General features: G+C 43.7%; 1 protein-coding gene across 2 annotated transcripts in view; it reads right to left on the reverse strand.

Moving 5' to 3' along the window:
• Positions 1-26,154, reverse strand: part of MAP1B (microtubule associated protein 1B) — a 100,310-nt gene that overhangs the window by 13,337 nt on the left and 60,819 nt on the right. The window contains exons 1-3 of one of the 2 annotated variants that reach the window (XM_007974895.3): positions 14,048-14,168; positions 10,122-10,204; positions 7,205-7,345 (exon numbers count right to left, since the gene is read on the reverse strand). In XM_007974895.3, the coding sequence (XP_007973086.3) occupies positions 7,205-7,336 (132 nt within the window). In that variant the 5' untranslated portion in view covers positions 7,337-7,345; positions 10,122-10,204; positions 14,048-14,168. Of the gene's footprint in view, positions 1-7,204; positions 7,346-10,121; positions 10,205-14,047; positions 14,169-26,154 lie in introns of those variants that run through there. The other variant, XM_007974893.3, reaches the window with a different exon arrangement.

The following is a 26,154-nucleotide window of genomic DNA, read 5'->3' on the forward strand; positions in this document are numbered from 1 at the left end:
ATCACAGGATGCACATAGGACCAGTTTCAGACATGCACTCATGTAGCGATGCTGGTTGCTTAAATGCTGAAATACTTCCCTACTAGAAGGTGAACAGCCCTTTGTCCTGAGCCCTGCTACTACTGGCTTCTACCTCAACCAGCACCCACTCACCCTGGCACCTCCCCGACAACCCCTCCACCATCTATTCCTGCCCAGCAGGGGAATGCCAGAACTCTGCTCCAGTTCTAAGACCGGTGACCACCTGAGCAATTGGGGATTGTGCTGCAGTGGTTATGAAACACTTTGAATATTATCCCTAGAGTAAAGGCAAAGATGCCCTTTAAAAAACATTAAACTATATCAAGAGAAAGCTGTCTGAGTCATTTCATCACTAATAAAAATGTTTTCTTTTATTCCACTAGACTTGGCGGAAAAAAAAAAAAAGGTCTGATTGACACCTCAAAGAAATTCAGATTAACAGGGCACTTATTGCGGCCTCCTTTTAAAATCTGTATGTAAAAAAGAAAAAACCTTAGTGGGTTTTTCCCCATAGGAGACAAGAAGTTATGGATTGCCTGTTACTACAAAAAATTACTGGTTTCTGGTATCAGTGCACACTGATTAAAACATGCGGGGGTCACCCAGAAGATTCTCTGCAGATACAAATGCTTTTTTATTAAAGCCATGACATTAAAGTGGTTGGATAATTATAAAAGCCAGTGGCCAAATCTGTTCCCCATTTGCTCATATTTAACTCCACAGTGAGTCACTCTGTTCTCTTACTGCTCCCATTCTTTTCAGGGCAAGTTGGGTGTGAGCAGCTGAGATCAAATGTGGCTGAAACATTTTTCAACACATTGTTTAGTACTTCCCAAGGATTTAAACACAGAAAAGCAAATCAGGACCAAAACAGAAATTATGGTTTAATAAAAACACTACTTTCTCTCTCACTCCATATTATGGCCACATATTTCATGGTCTTAGCCTAGCAAATTAGTGATGAAGAATCATGCCATCAACTCCAATCTTCTTTCCGTCTCAGTAAAACTTACAAATCAGCTCAGAGTTTTGACTGAAAAGGGCTCTGTGTTCTGGATGACAAATGATCAAGGGTTAAAGCCAAGGTTTCATTTGGTCCAGGCATCCCTGAGCCAGCAGGTCTGAACTCTTACTTTCTAGTATTAGATTAGTTTCCTCTGTCTCCTGGCTATCAGCATTCTGAGGCTACTATTATGAATGTTTGTAAGAATAATTTATAGAATCTGAATTTTCCTGTATTTGACTGCAACGTTGCAGTAAAATAGTCATTTCTGTTTTGTTAGCATATTAGTCCTAAGCATAACATTTTATGTAGAGGATCGTAAAATAACAAAATAATAAAACTTTGTTGTTTTTCTGTGACTTCACTTCACAATTTTCTATAAAAAGGATAAGAATCAACTCCATTTTGGGAGCTAAGAAAAGTGAAAAAGCAAATGGTAACCATCTTTGGGTGGAGGGGACAGGCATCTTTGCCCCAATGATTTGCTGGCCAATGCAAACATAGGGCATTGAATATGGCTTCTTGTACAATAACTAGCAGAGACCCTCATCACAATCATTGTAGCACAATTAAAAGTCTCTAGATCCCAATTTTCACACAGAGCACTTACAAACTCTTCATGTTTTATAATACATTTTAGGAGGCAAATCTAGGATAACTGCTGAATCTTTAATAGTGAAATTTAAAAATTAGGTTTAGTTCATTTTAATTTTTGAAATTCCACCCTAGCTGAGAGGTGTGGCAGCCAAGGGTATAATCCAGCTGTTAGTAGGGGGCATTCAATCACTAGCTCTTTTTATGTAAATTATGTAATCACCAGGTTGAAGCAGAAGGTAGAAAGACTTAAGGAATATCTTCCTACTTTTCATCTTTTCGCCTCTATCCAGAGAATTTCTATGAAATGCAGGAAATGACCCCAAAACAAAACAAGATTGCACAGAATTCTGAGAAGTCAGAGGTCATGAAAGATAGCCAAGAGACACTGGTGAACGAACAACCGTGATGTACAAGGCAAAGCAGAAAAGAAAGCCAGCATTGCTTTGACAGGTTTCTTTCTGGAGATGGAAAATCTGGTCCCTCTAAAGAAATAGCAGCACACTCTGAATGATGAGACAAGAACGCAGAGACAGGGCTGGACAGAGCAGAGCCCTCAGTCATAAAACAGACAGATGGAATTGGGCAGAGGGAAGAGAAGGAAGAACAACTCCTACATCCTTGGAACTACACAACAGAATGAAGCCTGTGTTTTCCCCCACAGCCTCTTTCCAGACCTGTGGGCCGACAAGCAGAGTAGAGAGTACCTCAAGGGCAAAGACAGGGTCTTAAGAGTGGCCAGCCCAAGGCAGCACCCAATCAAGCTTATTCAATGAATAGATGAGAACCATAAGGAGGATCCAACAATGTTAAGAGTGGGAAGGAAACCTGTGACTAGTTCTTAGACTTGGAAACTGAGGCTTCTTCTAAACAAATTGGGAAATCATCATCATGATAAATGGTACCTATTATAACCCACTACTCTAAACATATCTGATAGCAGGAAATATATCTTCTGTATATTTGTATTTTAGTTATCTTTGTTTCCTCAATACATAATCAGGCTCAGGAGATGTTTGTTGATCTGTGTGCCAAACTTGGCCGTTCAACACATGTTGTCTTCCTGGAGTGGGTGCTTCAGATGTAACCACACTGAGTGCCACCCTGGTTCTTGTAAAGTTGGATGACAGATGCAACTGGGAGGAATATGCTTTGGGACAAAGATAATCTTTTTTGTGAATTACTTTTTCTGATTAAATGCAGGCATACTGGAAGAGGAAGGAAGATATAATAAATAAATGGTTTTACTGCAGATGATATTAATGAAACAAGATTTGAATTTCTAAACCATGGCCTGCTAACTACATTTCCTTTCTGATTAGGTTACTTGCTTGGCTGATGAGGAAATACAGTAGACAGTGTATCTCTGGGCTTTAGCAAGACATTTAATAGGATCCCTGAACAGTGTGATAGCAGAATTAGGTGGATTTCCAGCCAGCCATATAACTAGTGCTGCTTAATGTCAACCTGGAGGGAGGTCTATGATGGGCGACCTCAAGTCGCATTACCTGGCCTGTATTCACTTGGATGAAAATGGTGAAGTCATGTGTATATCTGTGGATTGTATGAAAATGAGAGACAGCAAAATGTGGGATGGCAGAATTAAGGTATTTATAAAAGCTCTTGACATGGGGATGATGGTGGCTAAGTCAACTCTAACAGGATGGCATTTTAAAGGGATAAATGTAAGGTTCAATAAACCAGCAGGGTTAACTACAGGATTGGGAGATGTGGCTTAACAATAATATCCATGGAAAAGACTCAGGGATTTTAGGTGATGGTCAAATGGATTTATCATGAAGCCAAAGAAGCTTAAACTTCAAGGTACCTCATTGGCATGGCCCTGTACTTGTGTATTAATAATTGTTTCATTTTTCTTAAAAAAGAGCCCTTAAATTATATAAATTGTAGAGCCCCTCAAAGCCTGCATCTCTTCCCCATTGAAATTTAATGGTGTATGGTGATGGTCAAAAGTCACTTTTAGACTTCTTTAATAGAAGATTGTACTGAAAACTATAGACATTATCGACTCTCACAATCCTAACCTGGTCAAATGACTCCTGAAATAGGGTGTCCAGTCTGAGTCATGACATTTTAGAGAAATTAGACCAACAAGCAAAAACCTGAAATAAGTCTCCCTTACTGGCTCCTTCCTCTTGGCCTCATGACCTCTCAACACTGGACCTGGGCCCCTTTCTCTTCTTAAAATATTTCTCACTCTAGGTCACATCATCTATCTTCTGGGCTTTAAACACCTCTAATATGCTAATGGATTCCAAATTAATATCTCCAGCCCAACTCTGAGTTCCCTGAGCCCTGTTCTCATAAATCCAACTGTCTGATTTCAAGGCACTAAAACATGACCAGGACTAAATTCCTGAATTCCCCCCATACCCCTCCCATCTCCTCTTCTTTTTATTTTTTTAATGTTTTAAGTATAGTTGGGTTTTTTATTTTTTTAAGAGACAGAATCTTGCTCTGCTGCCCAGGCTGGAGTGCAGTGCAGATTATGGCTCAGTGCAGCCTAGAACTCCTGGCCTTGCGTGATCCTCCCACTTTGGCCTCCCAAAGTACTGGGATTACAGGCATGGGCCACAGCACCTGGCCTTCGCCTCCCTTTCTTGACAGAGGAACAAGTTTGAAGGACAGCGAGCAGGGTTTTGAAGAACTGTGGGTAAAAATTGAAGATGATTAATCTAAAAGGGAAAAAATTGGCAGTGTTGGTGAAGGGTATTTAAGACACTGTAGGTGGGAAAGGGATCACATCACTTCCTTGAAGATACAATGAGACAAATAAGGAAAAACTTTCCAACACAGAGACTGAAAAATGCCCCCAGGAGATGATGATTTCACCATCGCTGGATTTCAGGGAGGAGTGGGGTCAGCCAGACAATAGTACTGTCTGTTAGTTCTGGTTTTGTTAGTTGATCTCCGGTGATTAAGACTCCAAAACCCTGAAGCTCAAAGTGTACTGATAGTTCTATTTTCTCAGTCTATTTATTTTTAGCTGTTCTTATATTTTTTAAAAAGTATCATTTTTGCTTGTCCCAAATTGTGGTTTTGGTTCCCTGGAGTTAACTAGTATGTTTCAAGGACTGGATAAAAGGAACAGGGCTGGACACCAAGTGGTCTTCAAGGTCTGTTTGTCATTCAGTTACTCAACCCTTTTTCCAAGGCAACAATGGGCAATCCTAGCTCCAAAAGGCTGATGACCACTGGTCCAGTCCAGTGATTTTCAATTCACTTTAGCTGTGGCATCCTTTCTTCAAAGTCCACAATGTAAAATAGATAAAGGCCGAGTTGCTTTGGTTGGGGGAGGAGGAAGAGTGAATTTGACCCAATGTCCCTTGCCTTCCCCCACCACACTGACACCATTGATCAAGTCTGTTAGGAAAAATCCTAGAGATCCTTTTCAATATGTATTAACTATTGCTTTTTCAAAAGTACCAGCATGGGGGTTTGTGGGTGGCAGAAGAGAACATGACATGATACCTGAGTATAATCAAAATGTGTGTCCTCCAGAACCTACCCCAATAATTACAAACCCTGGGGAATCCGCCCTTCCACGGAACTTGAGTTCTTCAGTTAGGGCAATTTTCTTTTTCTGTAGTTAGTGGCAAAATCTGACACATGCACAGCCCATAGTGCTAAAATTTTGCTTCCATAATCTAGTAAAAATGAATAAGCAGCAATCTTCATAACAACCTTATTTAAAGAAGGGGAAGGGGAGATATTATCTGAGATGCAAATATGCCAAATTGTGTTACTTCCTTATTGAAAATCTTGGCAATGACAAACACTTTTCTTTACATATTTCCTTTGCTTGGTTTTTCAGCAAAAAAAGACAAACCAATTACTTGGGTAGAAACCAACCACTAGAAAATAACTACAGAACTGCACAGGAATGTGGAAAGTGCCCATGTGCATGCAAATGAGCTACAAACAGGCCACTTTAACTGCTCACCATGTCATTGGGCCCCTTCCAGCCTTCTGCAGCTTTCTCTCTTCCCTGAGGCAAGATGCTAATAATGTGTGTGATCCCACAGCTACTAGACAAATGCCCACCTACCTGCCTCTGGGTACAACATGCACATGGGGACATAATCTTGCAAAAGAGTCTGACATTATAGTGATCAAACAACAACTTCAGGACAGTAGGCAGAGTGAGAATTGTAGCCCTAGCTTTGGAATTTCAATGCAATCGAACAGTGGCTTACTAGGCCTTTACTATGTGCAGGTGCAATGGATACCGAGACAAATGAGGCAAGACGCATGAACTCTAGTGGCCTTGGAGGAAGACAGGGCCAAAGCTTGCATTCTGAAGTGGTAAAGAGGAACCAACTGGGAGTGAGCTCTGAAGCCTCTCAGAAAGGAGCTGCCTGCCTGGGGGATCCCATCCTGGTGTGTGTTTCAAGATGCAGATGACGCCACACCTTCTGAAAGCTGGGGCATCAAAAATGTTCCTTTTCACCGTTTTGCATTCTCCCCTCCCCAGTGGCTGGAGAATGAACAGTATTATGCCATCTGATCAGTGTTTTTAAAGAAGCTTCCAGGTGACCCAGATGAAGTTGGGCAGTGTGCTTACAGTTCTTGCCAGTGATGAAAAGTACAAACAGAGCTCTCTCTGAACCACAGGGCCAAGGAAGATTAAGTGCAGAAGGACACGTGGCCCTTCACAGTACACATGAGATGGACAAGCCGCCTTCTCAGGAAGACAGTTTTAAACAGACTTGGTAACTCTTCTTATCAGAACATCCCTCAGTCCCTCCATGTAGAAATCTGCTATCTACCACACGCAGGCCCCAACCTACTATGGGGATTGGTCTGAATTGTTTCTGTAACTGCTATAAATATATAACCTAGATAAACAAGGTGCATTACTTTGGAAAGTTTCCCGGCCAGGATAAATTCCCAAGCAGAAATAAGCACATCAAAATCTTTGATCTCATTTGACCAAATACTGCTAACTTCACACAGTTTTCAACACTTCACATGTGTCATCTTTGAATAAGATACGCATTAGAAATACGAATGACCCAGCTTCAGTCCAGCTACTTTAGCCATGTTTTTTTTGGGTCACAGACATGCCCCATTTTCCTACGTGCCTCCTTTTGTAGAGCCCTCTCTCTTTTGTGGGCTATTCAAACAGCCCAAGTTCAAACATTGGGACCAGGCATTAAAGTAAGAAAAATCTGAAATAATTAGGCCTGGAAAAGGCGGTGCCAAAAGCCCAAGATATCTTTGGAGTATTATTTCAGAAAACAGGAAACGTAGGTTTTCTTTTGGGCTCTGACATTTCAAGTTTCTCCATCATTTTGACCATCTGTAAAGTGTTGACTGTTCCAATCCCTCCCATCTATATCTCAGGCACATTAAGAATTATTCCAATTAATTGTAAATGAGTGCTCTAAATTATTTTGGCAATGAGCCACAAAAATAAAGTATTTCGGATCATGCAGTTTTGCTTATTTCAGGAGAGCTGTGAGTTTCCCTTCCCTTCTTCTTCTGTCTCCCCCAGTGCTCTCAAAGAGGAACCGAAGGCAACCAAGCCACTAGAAACACAGATATTCTCAGACATGAACCTACCTCTTGGTCGGTGAAAATCTCTATGAAGTTCTGGAAGGAGAAAGAGCCGGACTGGAGAATGAGCTCTCCGGTGTTTTCAAAGCACTGCCCGGTCAGCACGAGCAGTTTGTGTCGGGCAGCATCAGTGATCATTAAACGCACCTGCAATAAAGCACAGACCGTAGGCCCTGAGCCGCGGGCAGTGCTGCCGTCCCACCGCCAGGACAGGGCTAGCCTTCGGGGCCATGGGAGTTTATTACCAGCAAAAAGCCTTCATTCCCCAAAGGTCTAATTTCTCCTGGAGGCCAGAAGAGCATGGGAGGGTTGAATGGATCCCTGGCTGTAGGATCATCCACAAAGCCAGTAAGTGTAGTTATCAGTTTGCCCATGAATGCCATTTTCAAAGTTTCTCTACAACCAAGACAGTAGCAATAGTTGACTTTCTCCCCCTAGTTTCCTGCTCTTTTTCAAAGCAGCCTTCACAGCTGGTAATCATTCGTTCCACAGCTGTTAGAAATGTCTGCTAGCAGCACGTGGTCTGCGAAACCAGGGAAGACTTGGAACTATCTCACAGGCTGAATCACCATGTATAGTCCAGGTTCCCCAGTGGCCTCCTCAGGAAGCACGGGCTTCCAAACTAGGGTCCCAAACCAACCCCTCCCATACGGCATCTCTTCCCTTCCAAGGCGTGCAGCAAGCACACAGCTCCAAGTGCAGTTTCCAACGGCATCAGTAAGGTGCTTGTCATTGAATAGAAAGAAAAGGCTGCCCCTATGTAGCAGTCTTTGAGGGAATTGCAAATGGTTTGCGCTGAAGAACTCTGTGAACTTTTAAGTGGCAAGAAGCCAGACGTCCTTCAGCAAACACCACTCCAAAGCACCAAGGTATCTATTCTGAGCCCAGTTCATGAATGTTCAGCACATACTACTTGCCAGGCATCATGTTAGGCACTGAGGGGAGGATACAAAAGTAAACTGACCATGACCCCTTACCCAAGAACCCCACAGTCTAATCATGGAAAAAACACATGTACCTAAGTAATTGTTTCAGCCCCATCTGCTCCACAGGCAAGCCTGGATTCCTTTTATAAAATTCCATATTTTTCCTTTCTCACAACTCTTCCGGGCAGTTTGCCTGGACATATATTAATCCTCCAGCTTTTTTTTTTTTTTTTTTTTTGAGCAGGGTCTTACTCTGTTGCTCAGGTTGGAGTGCAGTGGTGCCATCTCGGCTCACTGCAACCTCTGCCTCCTGGGTTCAAGCAATCCTCCCATCTCAGCCTCCTGAGTAGCTGGGACCACGGGCATGCAACACCATGCCTGGCTAATTTTTTGTATTTTTGGTAGAGATGGGGTTTCACCACATTGCACAGGCTGTAATTCTCCAGCTTTTTTCAAGTTGTAATTACTTTCTGACTCTGTTAGTAACAGAGATTGCTATCCCATCACTTTCCTCAGCTTTGCACCTTCATGCATTGTCAGAGGTCCTGCTGATCTAAAGCAGGCAGAAGTCAGAGCAGGTGATATCACGACAGTCAAAAAGTGGCAGCAACTCAAGTATCCATCAACTGAGGAATGGACGCACAGATGTGGGCTATCCATACACTGGCACTGTTCAGCCTCGAAAATGAATGCAGTCCTGACACATGCTATGACATGGATGAACCCTGAAATTGTTAGGCTAAAATAAGCCAGACACACAAGGCCACATAGTATATGATTATATTTATATGAAACGTCCAGAACTGGCAAATCAGGACAGGCAGGTTCGCGGTTGTCGGCACTGGGGAAGAATGGAGAGTGACTGCCGATGAGCTCAGGGCTTTGGGGGCATGATAGACACGTTCTGGAATTAGGGGTGATGGTTGCAAAACTTTGTAAATACACTAAAAACCACTGAATTACATACTTTAAAGGGATAGATTTTATGGTCCTTGAATTATATCTCCATTTACAAAAACAGGATACAGTCACAGAGATGCTCAAAGTGCGGGTAGAAGGGACACTGCAAATAATGGAGGCTCCCAGGGACTTTGGCTACTTTAATGTCCAAGAAGCAACTCAATCTCAAAAGTGCTCAACTGTAATAAAGGAAGTGGAAAGTGGAGTGACAGCAGCTCCTCTGGCCTGGGTGACCAGGGACTCTTGGCTTCCACCAAGTTCTTATGTCACAGTGGGCTCCGAAATACCCAGTTACTCTCCATAGCAACAGTTTCATATGGTGGTAATAGTAACAATCACAGCTAATATTTACATTTCAGTCATTATGTGCCATGCTCTATTCTAAGCACTTGGTACTTCTAAGCACAACATTAAATATGAACATTAAATGTAGAAACTATTATGACCTCCACTTTACAGAGGTGCAAACTGAGACAAAGACAGTAAATAGCTTGCTTGAGGCTCCCAGCTAGTAAGAGGCAGATGTGGGATTATGAACCCAGGTGGCCTGGCACCAGCCCATGCTTCTGACCACTATGCTAGCCTGCCTTTCCACAGCGATAGGAGTGTGCAGGAAAGCTCTGAACGGGGCTTGCACTGAGATGCCATTCTTGAGATGCCATTGTTCTCCAGGCTTGTCCTGTATGTCCCAGCCTGAGGGCTTGTGTCTATTTCCCCTAATACATCCCTATCAGACTCCATCCCAGCAGCACTCCCCACCCCCCCCATAAACACCCCAAATTCATACTCCCTTGCCTGGACAAAATCTTACAGTTCCAGCTACTATCTTCCACTTTGTCCTTATCAGGAGGAGCAGTCTGGGTGGTACCGATGTAGGGAACCAACCACTTAGTGGGGGGTTAAGAAAGACCTCTTAACCCAGAACTTCTCTCTGTTGTGACCCTCTCCTGCCCCCATTTGCCCAGCCCTTCTAATCCACTGGGTCCCTGGCCAGTGTGTGGGGCCCGGCCCCAGATTCTACAGAGCTGAATGCTTACCTCAGTGCTGACTGCTTCATCAGAAGGGTTGATCAGGACCACTGTTTCTAAAACGTCACTTCGGTGATGAAGGATCTTTTGTCCTGCAGGCACAAAAACACACACAAAAGGGAGACCTTTAGCTTTTCCAGATAAAAACTGCCCTGCTGCTCCTGGGACAGCACAGGAATTTCTGCCTCCGATGTAGTACACAGCTCCGAGATTCTCTACATCATTTTGGGAAACATAACTGGTGCTATTAAAAAAGAGGGTGCAGCCACTAGCAGGTTCCTCCCCGAGCTGGGTTTGTGTGGTCCGGGGCTCCTCCTGCTCTCACACTCTCCAGTTTTCAGGCTCGGTCTAGGCAGCCTCCTTGCGGTAATGGCGGTTTTCATCTGAGACAAGGGTGGGTGCCAGGAAAACTCAATGGAGCTCTTGACATTTCCTTTCTCATGGTAATTGGGGATGTTTCTCCGTATCAGCCTTTATTCTGGTGAGAACTGCACTGAGATTAATTAGGAGCCTTATTGTGAAATGAATGACATCCAGAAACTCCAGCTAACAATTAGCCCAACAATCAGAATGGCTGTCTGAGGCAGGCTTACAGTCTGTTGGAGTATTCATTAATTAATTCACTTGCTCATAGGAAACTGGAGACACTGTAAGCAAATGAAAAGTGGAGAACAACCCTCCCACGAAACAGGGTGACCAAACTGCCCCCTAAAAATATGCACAGTGGACGGAGAACAACAAAGCAAGGTGTTGGGTGTGATGACCGCCTGTCTAAGGAAGGCTGAAACCCTGCAGGGCGGTGGCTCCACATCCCTGACTTCCCCCCACTCACAGGTCCTAGGGTCATTCGGTGGCCGAACCAGCCCTCCAGCCAAAGGGGACGGAGACCCGTGCATGACCTTCTATGAAGACTCCCCCTCCCTGGACAATGGGATGAAATGATCAGGCGGATGTACAGCCAGAGTTGGTGATACATGCTTGGGCAGCTGCTAAGGACAGGGAAGTGGGTGTTCTCTCTGAAATGTGGGAGGGAGACGCATGGTTGGGAGGGTAGACACAAACATGTCTGCTGCTTGGAAGTACAATGACGCTCAGGCAGCAGGAGGAAATGGAATAGAATCTGAGGGAGGCAGACACCAGAGGAGAGAAATACAAGAGGAAAGAATGACCAAAAGCAACTGTTCTCTAGAAAAATAGTTCGGCAGTTCTTCACAAAGCTAAAATAGAATTACTGTATGACCCCAGCAATCCCACTTCCAGGTGGAATTGAAAGCAGGAACCTGAACAGATGCTTGTATGCCAACGTTAATTGTAGCATTATTCACAATGGTAAGACAGCCCAAATGTCCATCTATGGATGATTGGGTAAAATGTGGTATATCAGTACAATGGAAGATTATTCAAACATAAAGATGAATGAAGTTCTGATAATGCCAAAACATGGATGAACCTAGGAAACAGTCTGCTAAATGAAATAAGCCAGATACAAAAGGAAAAATATAGTGATTCCAATTATATGAAATCTCTAGAACAGGCAACTTTATAGAGTTAGAGAGTAGATTAGAAGGTACCAGGAACTAAGAGAAGGAGAATGGGGAGTTATTGTTGAGTGGGTACAGTTTGTGTTTGGAGTGATGAAAATGTTTTTAAAATAGAGGTGATGAAGGCTGGACGCAGTAGCTTTTGCCTATAATACCAGCACTTTGGGAGTCCGAGGCAGGAGGATTGCTTGAACCCAGGAGTTCAAAACTAGCCTGGGCAACAAAGTTGAGACCCCATGTCTACAAAAAAAAAAAAAATGGCCAGGTGCGGTGGCCCATGCCTATAATCCCAGCACTTGGGGAGGCCGAGGCAGGCGGATCACGAGGTCAGGAGTTCGAGACCAGTCTGGCCAACATAGTGAAACCCCGTCTCTACTAAAAATACAAAAAATTAGCTGGCTGTGATGATGTGTGCCTGTAATTCCAGCTACTTGGGGGGCTGAGGCAAGAGGAGAATCATGTGAACCCAGGAGGCAGAGGTTGCAGTGAGCCGAGATTGCACTATTGCACTCCAGTCCCGGCAACAGTGTCAGACTCCATCTCAAAAAAAAAAAAAAAAAAAAAAAAAAGCTGGGTGTGGTGGCACACACCTGTGGTCCCAGCTATATGGGAGGCTGAGGCAGGAGAATCAATTGAGCCCAGAAGGTCAAGGCTGCAGTGAGCCAAGAACATGCCATTGCACCCCAGCCTGGGTAACAGAGCAGGACTCTATCTCAAAAAACTGATAAAATAAAAAAAGAGGGGATGGTTGTAGAACCTTGTGAATGTAATTAATGACACCAAATTGTACATTTTAAAATAGTTAAAATGGCAAATTTTATATTTTATATATATTTTATCATGACTTAAAAATTAATAATATACCAAAAAACATTCACTAGTACACTATAAATGGGTAAATTGTATGGTATGCAAACTAGATCTCAATAAAGCAATTAGAAAATAACAAACATAAAGCAGTCCAGGATACACTATTCTTTTTCCTTTATATCAAGAAGGACCCAGAAGTACTACAGAAACAGCAACATGTTGAAATAGTCACCACCAACCACCATCACTGTTACCAAGCCCATTCTCCCCCACCATCTTCCTTTCCCTAACAGCTAACATTTACCAACAAACCCCACATCACAGATAGAAGCCTAAACAGAACAATCATGGTGTCAGGCACTGTTCTAAGACACACATGGCTTCATTTAATCCTCAGAAGAGCTCTGCGACATAGGTACTGTGATTATCCCCCTTTACTGTCAAGAGCAATGAGTCTACAGAAGAGAATTAACCTGCCCAAAGTCACACAACTAGTAAGTGGTCAAGCCAGGACTTGGAGCCAGGTCACCTGGATCTAGAGTCCTTCTGCTTCGCTGCCCTATGGGGTTGGTTACTGGACTAAAATTTGTGAAAATAGACAAGGCACAGACACCAAATGCCAAAAGACAGTTAGGGAAAGGTTCAAAGAAATAAAATCAGAGATGAGCTTACAAAAGCAGGAAGGCAGAAAATATTAGGAGAAGAATATTGGCCAAAAAAAGGCAAAGGTGGCAGAATATCCCACAAAAAAGAAGTTAAAATTAAGAGAAAATATGTGATGTCTTACTCCAAAAGCCTAAAAATAAACTCCAAAACAGAACAAAGTCCCACAGTTTGGGCAGACAAAGAACTGAGGCTTAAGAAGAATAAACCACAGGAAAGAAAGTTAATTTATTATGAATGCTAAATACTGTAATTTATTGGACATTGCTTTTTGGCATTTTGGTTGTTTTTGGTTTTGACAACCATGTACATTTAAAGCTAAAGCAAAAGAAAATCAACTTAAATAAGCAAAGGATAAAATGAAAATTGGCAAGACACACGAAACTATCCTCTTTCTAGGTCTTTCCATCAGTGGTCTTCTTGAAACAAAGGTTTCAAGAGCCTCAAAGGCACTAGGTTGAGATGAAATTAAGCAAAAGCTTAAGACCAAGGAGAAGGAATATCATTTCTTTGGTCACGATTTTGTTGTGGGCACCCAGAGCATCAGGCAGCGCAATATCCGAATATGACTGTCATCACGTCTGTATTCTGCAGGAATCCATACAAGTAGACTTGAGCAAGGTACCTAAAGTGGCTCCCTCCGCAAGTGATGGTAATGAAATCAGAGCCTCTTTCTTTCTGAAGTGATCCTACACAATGCCCTCAGCCTTGCCAACCGCACCCTTCAACACCCACGTCCAGGTGACAGCAGCCTGCACGGTCCACCTGCCTCCACATCACGCTCTTCCCCAAACACACAGTGAGCTCGCCTGCTGCCGAGGTGGCCCCTGGCAGGAGGCTTCTTACCATCCACCAGCCGTCCCTATCTTTGGCTTCATCACTTGCAAACAAAACAAATGCCACGTGACAGCTGCCATTTACCTCCACTCCTTCCAAGTCAATCTTCAGACCAGTTTGCCCAGGAATTCAACTAACGATGTTCTCTTCTGTCCATCTTTGGAAATATCGAGAGGAATGGCACAGACGTGCACCAAGATGCCATGGCTGCTCCTTCAACAAAAGCCTTTTTATAGGATCGGATTTGAATGAAGGAGGGGATTTAAAGGGAGAGAGAGAAGCCTCTAGCTCTTGTCACAGCCAGACTGTGGGCCAGATTCTTTCCTGGGACGATGTAAAGTGGGGCCGGGCCACCCCAGCATCTGGTCAAGCCTGGCAGAGGGGCCCTGACGCGCCCCCACCCCTGGCATCCCCGTGGGTGCCAGCTTTCCTGCGGCAGGCGGGCGGGTTCTCGGCGCAGGCGACTGGGATGCTCACAAAGTTGCATATTTGGGGAATGCTTCACACTGGGAAACGGGCCAGGCATTCTGAAGGGAGGCCACCACCCTGGCTTGTAAAGGTCTCATTCAGTTGCTTCAGAAAAGAAGTTCCCAGGAAAGAAAGGCAGCCGGGTTCCTCTCTCCCCACCATTGTAGTCCGCATTCTCCATTCGACACCTCACAGGGAAACCCTTAGGCAGCCCCGTGAATAGTTAACTTTCCCCGGCATCGGCATCGGTCTGAGGGGCAGCAAAAGCGGGGGCTCGACCTGGAATGACTGTGTCGCTTATTGCTTCATAAGAAAATGTCTTTGCGGGCTTCCCCACAAAACTCAGCATGATTGTGAAGCCTCGACCTGGGTCGGGGGCGGGGGCGGGGGCAGTGGAGAAGATTGTGTGTGACAAAAGGGGTCCGCGCCACCTCAGAATCAAAAGAGGACAGTCTGAGGACCCTCGAAGCAGCAGGGGCCTTGCAGACAATGAGACTTTTGTTTGTGTTCTCCCAAAGCTGTGTTTGGAACTCAAAAGGAAGCCTGCATTTTTTGGTTATTGTGGGGATTTTATTCCTTTTTGAAAACGTGTCAGATTAATTGAACCTATGTGTCTTATAAGATTTGGCTTTTTTAGTAGCTTATGTTTTACTATATTCAATTGATTCTGAAATCTCTTAAAGCAAAATGTTATTATCTATGTATGTAAATTTCTAGGATGCTTGCGGGATCTCTTCTCCACAGAGTTTAGGATTCATCTACACACAGACACACACACACACACACCCCTCAGAGGCTTTGCCCTGGTTTTGGAAGAAGGAAATAGAAATGGTAGTTGAAGACTAAAGAAAGCCTCTGATTTGTACTCAGTATGAAAGGGAAATGATGAGGAGGGTCCTGAACTACTGGTAACCAGGACTGAGGGGCATGGCATGGGCAGGGGCTTTAGTCAGGAGAAAAGTCGTCCTGCCCCCATCTCTGCCTCTCTGCTGTGTCAGCTCCCACTGCCGCCCTCTCTTCACCTACCCACTACTCCCAGCCCCCTGCCCAGATTCAACAATGGAATAACTTACAGTGTGAAGATTCTGGAGTTAGAGAGAAAAATATGTGAGATAAAAAAGGACTGGGTTGATTTAGCTGAAAGTAAAGTTTAGTCAATCGAGAAAGACCATAAGCACTAAATGTCTTGATTTTAAAGTCTGTTTTCAAGCCGGGCACGGTGGCTCATGCCTGTAATCCCAGGACTTTGGGAGGCCGAGGCAGGTGGATCACTTGAGGTCAGGAGTTTGAGACCAGCCTGGCCAACATGGTGAAACCCTGTTGCTACTAAAAACACAAAAATTAGCCAGGCATGGTGGTGCATGCCTGTAATCCCAGCTACTTGGAAGGCTGAGGTATGAGAATTGCTTGAACCTGGGAGGCAGAGGTTGCAGTGAGCTGAGATCACGCCACTGCACTGCAGCCTGGGCAACAGAGTGAGACTCCACCTCAAAAAATAAAAAATAAAAAATAAAGTCTGTTTTCATTAGAAGGAAGAAGAGAAGGAGGGAGGGAGGAAGGAAGGAGGGAAGGAAGGAAAAACGGGAGGGAGGAAGGGAAGGAAGAGAAAATGATAGCAGTCAGAGTTATTCAACTCACCTCTTTACCAAAGTGAATTTTTTTGAGAGGAAACCTCTAACCTCCGACCCCTTTTGCAAAAAACACTCCCAAGACTAAAGTGTAGCTAAACGGCTAAGAGCAAGAAATGAAAGGTGCTTGGTACAGGAACTAAGAATTAGTAACTAACCAACAGGTCTCCTAGTAGCTTGTAATAGCAGCTTTTGGTGTGAAATCATTTCCAGCTCCAGGCCTCCTTTCTGTAGAAACCCACATGGCAGGTAAAGCAAATGTGTGGTTGATTTGAAGAGAACGGGAGTTGGTGAGGCAGGAGGGGAGACGCCTGAAGCAGCAGAGGTTTGTAGGGAACCTTTTCTTCCAGAGCCCGTCACAGAAGTCTTCTCTATCCCTGTCAACTAACATTGGGGCCCAGAGGCCTGGCAGGAAGGTTTCCCCAAAACTTCCTTTTCAGAGGGAGGAAAGGTGCCAGCAAATAAGGAAGCCTCGCGAGCAGCACAGAAGCCTGTTCCTGAGAGCCCCAGGTGGTTCTCCCTGTGCCCCTCTATCCCACCGCATCATTTCTAAGCAAGAAAAACAGAGAGAAAGAGAAAGAGGTGAACATAGGCTACCCAGTAACCATGCTCTGAGAAGCTACAACGAGCAGCTCTCCATCCCAGGTGCCCCAGCTTAGAGCTCCGGAGAGGGTCCAGGAGAAGGATCGAGGCAACCCAGCCTAACAGAAGACTTCCTTGGCTCCCCTGGAGCAAGAACCCACCTCGGCCCTGAGGGAGGACATGATCCCAAGGCACGGTGAGTCGCAAAACCCTCACCCCTGCCACAGAGGTACTGTTAGAAGACAAAGGTGCTAGGAGACTTGGTTCTAATGCCACGGATCCCCAAAGACCAAGAGCATCAGCACAGAAAACAGAAGGCCAGCTGTTACCAGGAAATTACACAGAATCTGTCTCCAGGGAAGTAAAACTCCTAGCCCTGGAGGGAGCTGGATTTCTCAGGGGTCCTCCGCATCAAATTAACTCCCCCAGTCAACTCACTCATCTTTTCGCCTTCATCCGCTCTTGCACATCTCAGCCTGAGGCTTGGAAAAGAACCTTTTCTAGGCCGGGTGTCTCAGAGGCAACAGGGAACATGAGCCAAAAGGTGGCAAAAGCATAATTCAATATGCATGCTGGTTTTAAGGTCATGCACACGTTGGAGCACCTTCTATGTGCCAGGTGCCATCCCACCTGAGTCCAAAAATGACTGAATACAAGGCTAATACACAGAAACGGGTAGTGACAAAATCTAATCCTTTGATCACCAGAGAGTCCATCACCAGAATACAGCAATAAAACCTTACATGTGTAGAGCGCCTTAGAGTTGCCAAAGCATTTTGTCCTTCAGGTAGCTTTGTTTAGTCTCACAGCATTTTTACGAAGTAGTGGGGCAAATATTATCCTCTCTTCATGGATGAAAGAGCTGAGGTTTACTGACTTGACAGTGTGGAAGAACAGGCCTGGGGACCCTTGTCACGCTCCACGAGGCCACTCAAGGCCAAGGTCAGTGCTGTGACACTATTCCTTTCTCCTTTTCCTGATCCACTGCCATCCAAAATAAAGATTTTCAAGCTGTGATGCCAAGATTCTCCTTTGTAAGAGGTAAGTGTGCGGCCAGCGTTGGCTGCTGGTCAGTCCATGCCTGCTGAATTGCCTGAGTGTGTGTGAGTGTGTGTGCGCGCGCACGTGTGTGTGCACCCAGCAGGGCACTATGGCCTCCCACATACGTCCTGAGGGCAATTCCTTTTTGGTTTCTGCTGAACCATCAGCCAAGTTCTTTCCCACCTTCCCCCTATATTCCTAGAAATGACATTTCTTTTCTGTGGGAAATAAATTTTTGTTTATGCATCTGTTTCATCTCTGATATATGTTCCTGAATCTATGGCTCTCCAAATTTTGAACACTTGTTTTTTTAAGAGAATTAAAAAAACAAGTTCAGGAGACTTTGCAAATAATTTTCTTTAGTTTAAATAAAGTGATCATTGCTTGTGAGTTAGACAACATTTTTTTACCTTGGATATCTTTTGTGTTACAGGGAATTTAGTTATTACCTAACTTGAGTCTGTACCTAATTTTCTCTATACTTCCTGACCTTGTGGTTGTTAGTTTTCTTTTTTGTTGTCAGTGGTTTCAGTTTGGTTTTCCGTGTGCAGGATTCTCATTTGACCTGCTTTCTAAAACCTCTCTTCGGTGTTTCTCTCCTACCCAGTCCCATTCTCTTAGGTTCCCCTCTTCCTTTTTTTCTTCTCCCTTTTAAAAATTCTCAAGGCAAAGGGATGAGAATCAAGGACATGAAGGGTTAAGGTGAAAGACAGGGGAAGGAAGACGTTTGCTCCCTTTTTCTCTGTTTTATCCTCTGGCTGAAAGAAGCAGAAATAAATAACATAGATGGTGTTGAAACTTGGGCTCCCTGGAGGGCACCTAAGTAGGACCAGCAAGGCCCAACCCTGGCACCAGCTGTAGTTGATAAGATAGCCTAAGGGTCACATATTCAACAAAGTACAGAAGCAACAGATTAAAAATAAAAATAAAAAAGGCACATGGAGTGAAGGGTGATGTAGTAATCTGTCAGGGGAGCCAACTCCAGGTGTCTTTAAATACAGTTACCAGCCTGGGCAGTATGGTGAAACCCCATCTCTACAAAAAGTACAAAAATTAGCCAGGCATGGTGGTGCACGCCTGTGATCGCAGCTACTCGGGAGGCTGAGGTGGGAGGATCACTGGAGCCCGGGAGGTCCAAGATCACACCACTGCACTCCAGTCTGGGCAACAGAGTGAAATCCTGTCAAAAGAAGGAAAGGGAAGAAAGAAGGAACGAAGGAGGGAAGGAGGGAGGGAGGGATGGAAGGGGGAAAGAGGGGAAGGGGGAAAGGGGGAAAGGGGGAAAGGGGGAAGGATGAAAGGAGGGAAGGAAGGAAGGAGGGAATGAGGGAAGGAAGGAAAAGGAAGGAAGGAAGGAAGGAAGGAAGGAAGGAAGGAAGGAGAGAGTTCAATGCCTACTCGTGTTGGTGTTTGCTTCACCATTTCCAAAGCACTTTCTTCTGTGTCCACTTACTTAAGCTCTAATGACAGGGTCCCAAGTTTCTGATCTGGTGTCCTCTAGGCTGAGACAAGGTGGGATCTGTGAGTGCCCTGTTCTCTAAGCAAAACCTGCTGCAGGCAAAGGAAAACACACATGCCCCTCATGCACAAGAAAGGAGTCTCCTCTTCTGCATGTAAAATGTGAGGAGTCCAGCAGCCAAGAGGGAAATGTGCTCCCCGCAAGCCTAGCAGAAGGATTTGTTGCTCTTACAGAGTAAGACATCAGAATTTCCTCACCTCGCAGAATGGGAGGACCTGAAGGAGTCTTGGTGACAATTTCATCCCCTCTCTCTTCCTCTTGTTTTACAGAAGAGAAAACCGAATCTCAAAGACGAGGAGTGGCCTGTCATAGGCTTTTCCTATGCATATTGCAGTCAGTTCTATTGGAGAGTGGGTACTAAAATACTAACACTACTTTTCACTTGTGATGGACTTAATGGTTTATACAATTTTTTATTTTCACAGTACCTCATTTGCATATCACGAAGGTCAATGTTTATCATTCTTCCTATTTTATAGATGGACAAATAGAAGCTGTTGGGACAGGTTCCTTAATAAGAGTTAGCTGTCTTGTCCAGCATCAGAGAGACAAAATAAGCGACTGAACTAAGATTTATCTGTTTAGTTATTTATTCATTTTGAGACAAGGTTTCTCTCTCTGTCACCCAGGCTGGAGTGCAGTGGTACAAACATGGCTCACTGCAGCCTTGACCTCCTGAGCTCCAGTGATTCTTCCACCTCAGCCTCCTAAATAGCTGGGACCACAGGCACAGGCCGCCATGGCTGGCTAATTTTTTGTACTTTTTGTAGAGATGGGGGTTTGCCGTGTTGCCCAGGCTGGTCTCGAACTCCTGGGTTCAAGCAATCCTCCTGCCTTGGCCTCCCAAAGTGCTGGGATTACAGCTTGAGCCACCATGCCCAGCTGGAACTAGGTTTTAAATCCAGTCCACAGGACTCCTGATCCCTACTCTCTTTTCACTGTCCCTCACTGCTTCTCAGATTGTTTTAAGTGTTTACAAGTTCCAGATCCTTAATTTTTAAGAATAAGATCTGAGATACATTTTCCTCAGAATGTTATAGAATAATCCCAGCATTTGGGATATGGATCTGGGAATCATTTTTGTTTTGAAGAAACCCTGCGGTGTGCCAGGTGCCCTGTGCAGTATTAGGTAAAACCAAAAGATTACCTATATCAGCTATTTTTACCACAAAAAAGCCACTTTCACATGGTTCATCAATTACACCTGACTTTGAGACTAGAGTAGGTTTCAGACACCTTTTTAAAAAAATCTGAATGGTCTTCTCCTGCTTTTTTATTCCCCATTTGTTAAAACAATGTGAATTGTTTTAGAAGACACAATTTTCTGGAGGTTAGTTCAGGCAAATTTGTGCTATGTTCATAAACTGAGCACTGAGATTAACACATGAATGAGATGCTCCCCGTATCCTGAAGAGATACGGTTTAAAGAGGAGACAGTGTTTTGACAGTTTCTAAATCAGGAATCATAAGTCATAAGGAGGGTCTGATACACAGCAGAGGCGCAATCAATATTTCAAAAAGGAATGAATAAGAACAATGGCTAAGGTATATTCAAGACCTGCCCTGGGTCAAGACCTGACCTAAGCTCTTTATGTCTGTGATCTGATGTAATGTGCACATTAATGCTATGAGGAAGCCACTCTTGCCATTTCACAGAGGAGGAAAAGGCGGCACAGCGCAGTGGAACAGCAGTGCAACAGTCTGCATTAGTTCGTAGTGGAACTGGGCTGGAGACCGGGTGTTCAGTATCCAAAGTCCAGGCTTTCAACTAATAAGCTATCCTAAAGGGAAGCAGGAAGACAGATGACAGAGAGTTTGCTTGGGGGCATGCTCAGTTTGAGGTCCCTGTAGGATCTCCAGATGGCTCTGTCCAATAAGAGGCAGAAACGTGGCTCTCATGCTTGGCACTAGGCTTGGCCAGAAACACAGATGATGAATGCTTTATTGATTAATAACAACATAATAAGTGACCTCCTTTAAAATCATCCTCACATGATTTTTATGTATTTCTATCCTAATACCCGAACACACTGCTAGCATTATTTCCCCTGGGAGCAAATGTAATCATTAAAGGCTCAAACAACTTTTCCCAGGAAATATTGATTCTTGGAGTCATTTGATAGGTTTATCGGACATTTAATTTGCCATCAGACTCCTGACATTGATCAAATCCAGGGAAATGGTTGACCTTTCACCCTCGTCTGTTACTATCAAACCAAATCATCAGACTACTATTCGGTCTCAAAGCCAGCTGCCTTTTAAAAACAAAAATCAAATTAGTCTTTTTCGGTATTTGGCTATTGAAAAGAAAACCAAAAAAAAAAGAAAACATGCAAATGGCTGACATAACACATATTAAACCTAGAATCTACTGATTTCCATCCCTCAGAAAGTTGTTAGCTCTAGGCCAAGGAGAAATAGTATGAGTTGATTTTTCCCTGGTAAACTGTGAGGGGGACAATACCATTGGTAGTGGCAGCATCAGGCTGGGCCACAGCAACCAGCTTGGTGATCGGCCAGGAAGGGACTTCTTAAGGTCAAGATGCTGACCAAAAAGGATGAGGCTCAAGACCTGAGCTCTGATCTTGGCTGAAGTGGTACCTCGGCTGCCACCATCTGTAATAAGTAATGTACAGGTGGACACTCAGGTCCTGCACCCCAGCCAGGATGAATAAATCTGGTCATGTCGTTACAGGATTTGACATATAGCCTTAGCCCAACCCAAGGGACCTGTGATTTTTGTTGTTTGTATGAATCGTGTTTATTCCTCTACTGCATCATTTCAAAGGGTGAGGTGGAGATGGCTCATTCGTAAGTGCCGACAGAATCAGCACCTATGTACTTCCTCTCTCCACGGTGCCTGTGATGTTGAGTCATGGCTGGATGCCTGGCTGCCCAGAACAGCACACCCAGTTCCCAATGACCTTGGTTCTTCCCTCTTCCAGACCTCAAGGGTGATTCTCAGCACACCAGGGGCACAGTCCTGATTCTGCTTTCCTGTTCTTTACCCTCAGTTACAGGCCCTGTCTGGGAAACCAAAATGATGTCTCACTTAAAGCCTAGTTCTCAACTTCTCCCATTTGGGTTTGATTGAATCCCAAACACGTTTCTTCCACTTAAAAAAAAAAATTTTTTTTTGAGGGAGGGTCTCACTCTGTCGCCCAGGCTAGAGTAGCATAAATATGGCCACCTGCAGCCTCGACCTCCTGGGCTCAAGCAATCCTCCCAACTCAGCATCTCCAAGTAGCTCACACTACAGGTGTGTGCCACCATGCCCAGCTAATTTCTTTTGTTTTTTTGTAGAGATGGGGTCTCACTATGTTGCCCAGGCTAGTCTCAAACTCTTGGGCTCAAGTGATCCTCCCACCTCAGCCTCCCAAAGTGCTGGGATTACAAGTGTGAGCCACTGCAGCTGTCCTTCTTACACTGTTAAATGCCTTTTCTTTAAACTCTTGGCCCACCGATGGTCTTTCAAGACCTCTACTGCATCTTCAGGCACTATCCTTTGCTATGTTAATCTCAAAAATAGCCCCCGAAAAGCCATCATATTTGCTCATGTTTTCCTCTTTACTATACTCCTTTTCCTTATTCTGAGCAGAAAAGACTTAAGTCTTTTCCCCCTTTCCCTTTAACCTTTCCTGCTCTCTTTATGTTGTCCTGACATGCAGCAGCAAGAGAAGGGTGTCACTTTTGAAGACTTTGATAAGCTACGTGAACATAAAGCTTTGGGCAGATATTTTAGCTCCATATATTAAGCTTTATTTTATTTTATTTTATTTATTTTATTTTTGAGATGGAGTTTTTCTCTTGTTGCCCAGGCTGGAGTGCAGTGGCACAGTCTCGGCTTACTGCAACCTCTGCTTCCTGGGTTCAAGCTATTTTCCTGCCTCAGCCTCCCGACTACCTGGGATTACAGGCACCTGCCACCACACCTGGATAATTTTTTTGTATTTTTAGTAGAAACAGGGTTTCAACACATTGGCCAGGCTGGTCTCGAACTCCTGATCTCAGGGGATCCACCCACCTCAGCCTCCCAGGGTGCTGGGATTACAGGCGTGAACAACCACGTCTGGCTATATTAAACATTAAAGAGGACCATGCAACAAGGTCTTGGCAGGTAAACTGTTCTGACCACTTCTTCAGAGGCTCTGCCACAGGGGATACTGAGCCACTGTGTATGAGATAGTCCCAGCTCCTCTCGGTGGGCAGAAGCAGGAGAAATTTAATAGAACTTTCTCCAACTAAACCCTTCACCACTTCTCCCTCAACCAAATCCATACCCTATATTTCAGCAGTAAAATATTTATTAAAAGGCTAAAAAAATATATTTAGTAAAGGGTAAATACTTGCACGAACTATTGAGTACTCTCTTGGAAACATCATACAGAATTGACCTTCTTGTAAGCTTCCCTTCATATCATTGTTTTTACAGCAGATAAAGAGATGTGAAACCCAGCTTGCTGCTGACTCAGGCCTATGGAGAATCATACTTTGACCGGTAGGATGCAGGCCCTTGGGTTTTAAATTAGCCGTTGAGTTTTTCATTTCACCTAATAGCATTCAACTTAAAGAGCCATACTACTAAAGCTTACATGAAATAAACCGGAAATTTACAATGCTGATGTGTTCATTTAATTTCCACTAACAGGAATCTAAATTTTTAGTAAATCGGATGTTCATGCCAGTTGGTCACTGCATTCATTTTTTGCCCTACTGGGATACTTTGCTTGAAGGTTGTTTTAAATAAAGAGTGTTGTTCGGTGATAGAATTTACTGTGCCATAAAATAAGGCATCACACCCACTTAAATCTAATCCATTTCTTACATGTCCAGCTCATAATTTTATTTCCTCTGGGAATATCTCTCTGTCCACTTCAATTCCCAGAGTTGTCTCTTACCCCCAATTTCTGGGATAGCAGTTAAGAGTCTCTATACTATATAGCTCAATTAGAGGAAGTACATAGTATTTATATGAGCTATTGCCTCCAACCAACTTATAAGACTCTAGTTAACAAAATGCTTTCACATACTTTCATGTATCTCTCATTGAACTTCCTGTGAAGGTGGCAATTTCTATGTAAATCTTACAGGGCTTAGATCCGAGCCTTCCACCTATAGGGATTCAGGTGATGACAATCTTTTGCAAAACAGGAGAACTAAAAATACACATACCCATAGTTACACACAAACACTCACTCCATTTCTGAGTGGCATTTACCATAATAGTGTAGATTGAAATGTGTGTGTGATTCAGTCCACACTATTATGTTAAATCCCACTCAGAGGGATTTAACAAGCCAAGTAAGCAATCAAAGTGTGATTTGCTTACTTTGTCTTTAGAAGTAAGCAAATCAGGTGATCTACCTTCAGGATCTGAAAAATACACACCCAGGCCATCATTAGCAGAAAGCCCACTGCTGTGCATAAATAATTAAAAAGAAGACACTGCCTAGCTCTTTCCAAGTGATTAGGGTCAAAAACTGCCCCAAAGTTTCAGGAGTTGTGTGTCTGGTTTTCTCACACGCCCATTGGATTTTGCCTGTGGTCATTCTGCCACCCCGTAAGATCTCTTAAGGAATTAAAATTAGGCATCACTAGAAAGATTTCATTTTGATTTTATATTCAACTACAAAGTCTTCACAAGGTCACTATTAAAGGGGTGCCACAGCATGTCCCCAAACCACATTTTTTGCTGAAGGTTAATTTCTTACCTCAACAATGTAATTTTTATTTATTTTAAGATGAATACCATTGACCTCTGGGAGATTATAACTGAAAGAATACATCTGCTTATTTAGGAAAACGTGATGTAGTAAACCAAAGGAATTAAGTTCTGGGCCATATATTTAATCAATGGTTTACTTAACAAACAGAGATTTGTTTCTGAGGCAATTCAACCAAATCTGACCAATGGGCATTTTCAAGGCATTGATAAACATACTCTGAACCAACAGACGTAGCTCTCTTGAGAAAGAGGTCTGAAACCCTTGACGAAGAGCAAGTCAAACAAGGTAGTCAAATAAATTCTATCCTCTTCTATCTTCTTTTTAAAAAGACTGAAATTTTAGTTTAAAATGAGTTCAAGGAGGGAGGGAAATAATCTGGAGACTTTGAGGAAACTTGCCCTTGAGCAAATCCCCAGATTTTAATTTACATGAGAAGTAACAAGTTCTCATAAGAAAGGCAGTATGCATAAAATCACTTTCTACATTGCTGTCTTGCATTAGTCTCCATTGGGTATTTTGTATGTATTTATATATACTTGGAATATATGCAGTGATCCATATGTATGCTAATCAAAGTTCTTACAATGTATTACTCTTTGCTCTTTCACAAATTAAACAGTATAAATTGGGAGCACAGTTTGTCCCTGTAAAAATGCCAACAGGTAAGCCGGCCCTAGAGAAAAATGGACCAAATCAAGCTCTGCCAGAGCTCTGGAGTATAACTGAAAGAACACAGGATTTCTGCCCAGAAAGCAACACTGAACACCTCATTTATTTTGAGGTGGAGGCTGTCGCTGGAGAAGCTGGAAGGTGAGATGGAGCACCCTAAGGTTGCAGAGGGCACCACTGCTCAGCGTAAACTCAGATATCTGGAAAATGCAAGGCTTCAAAATTAAGGATTGGAAAGGCAGGAGCTGAGCAAGCCTGAGGCCCTCCTCAGCTCAGGGCCTTGGCCAAGTGACAGGAGCTGGACAGGGGCAGGAGCCAAGTGGAGGAGCAGTGCTTTCTGTGGGTCAGCTATCCCTCCAGAGGAGAGCCGAACCACATTCCCGACTCCAGTTCACTTTTTTCTCATAGTTCTTAAACAACAGAAGATGATGCCTTAATGTGTTATCTATATCGCCCTGAAAAATACCTGCATTTCCTTCTGTCATATCGAATCAAATTCATTATAAAATTTCCTGTTTCATATCTACAAAATTACTCTAAAGAATGTTACATTTTTAT

The sequence above is a fragment of the Chlorocebus sabaeus genome, chromosome 4, assembly GCF_047675955.1.
Source record: "Chlorocebus sabaeus isolate Y175 chromosome 4, mChlSab1.0.hap1, whole genome shotgun sequence".
NCBI classification, from domain to species: Eukaryota; Metazoa; Chordata; class Mammalia; order Primates; family Cercopithecidae; genus Chlorocebus; species Chlorocebus sabaeus.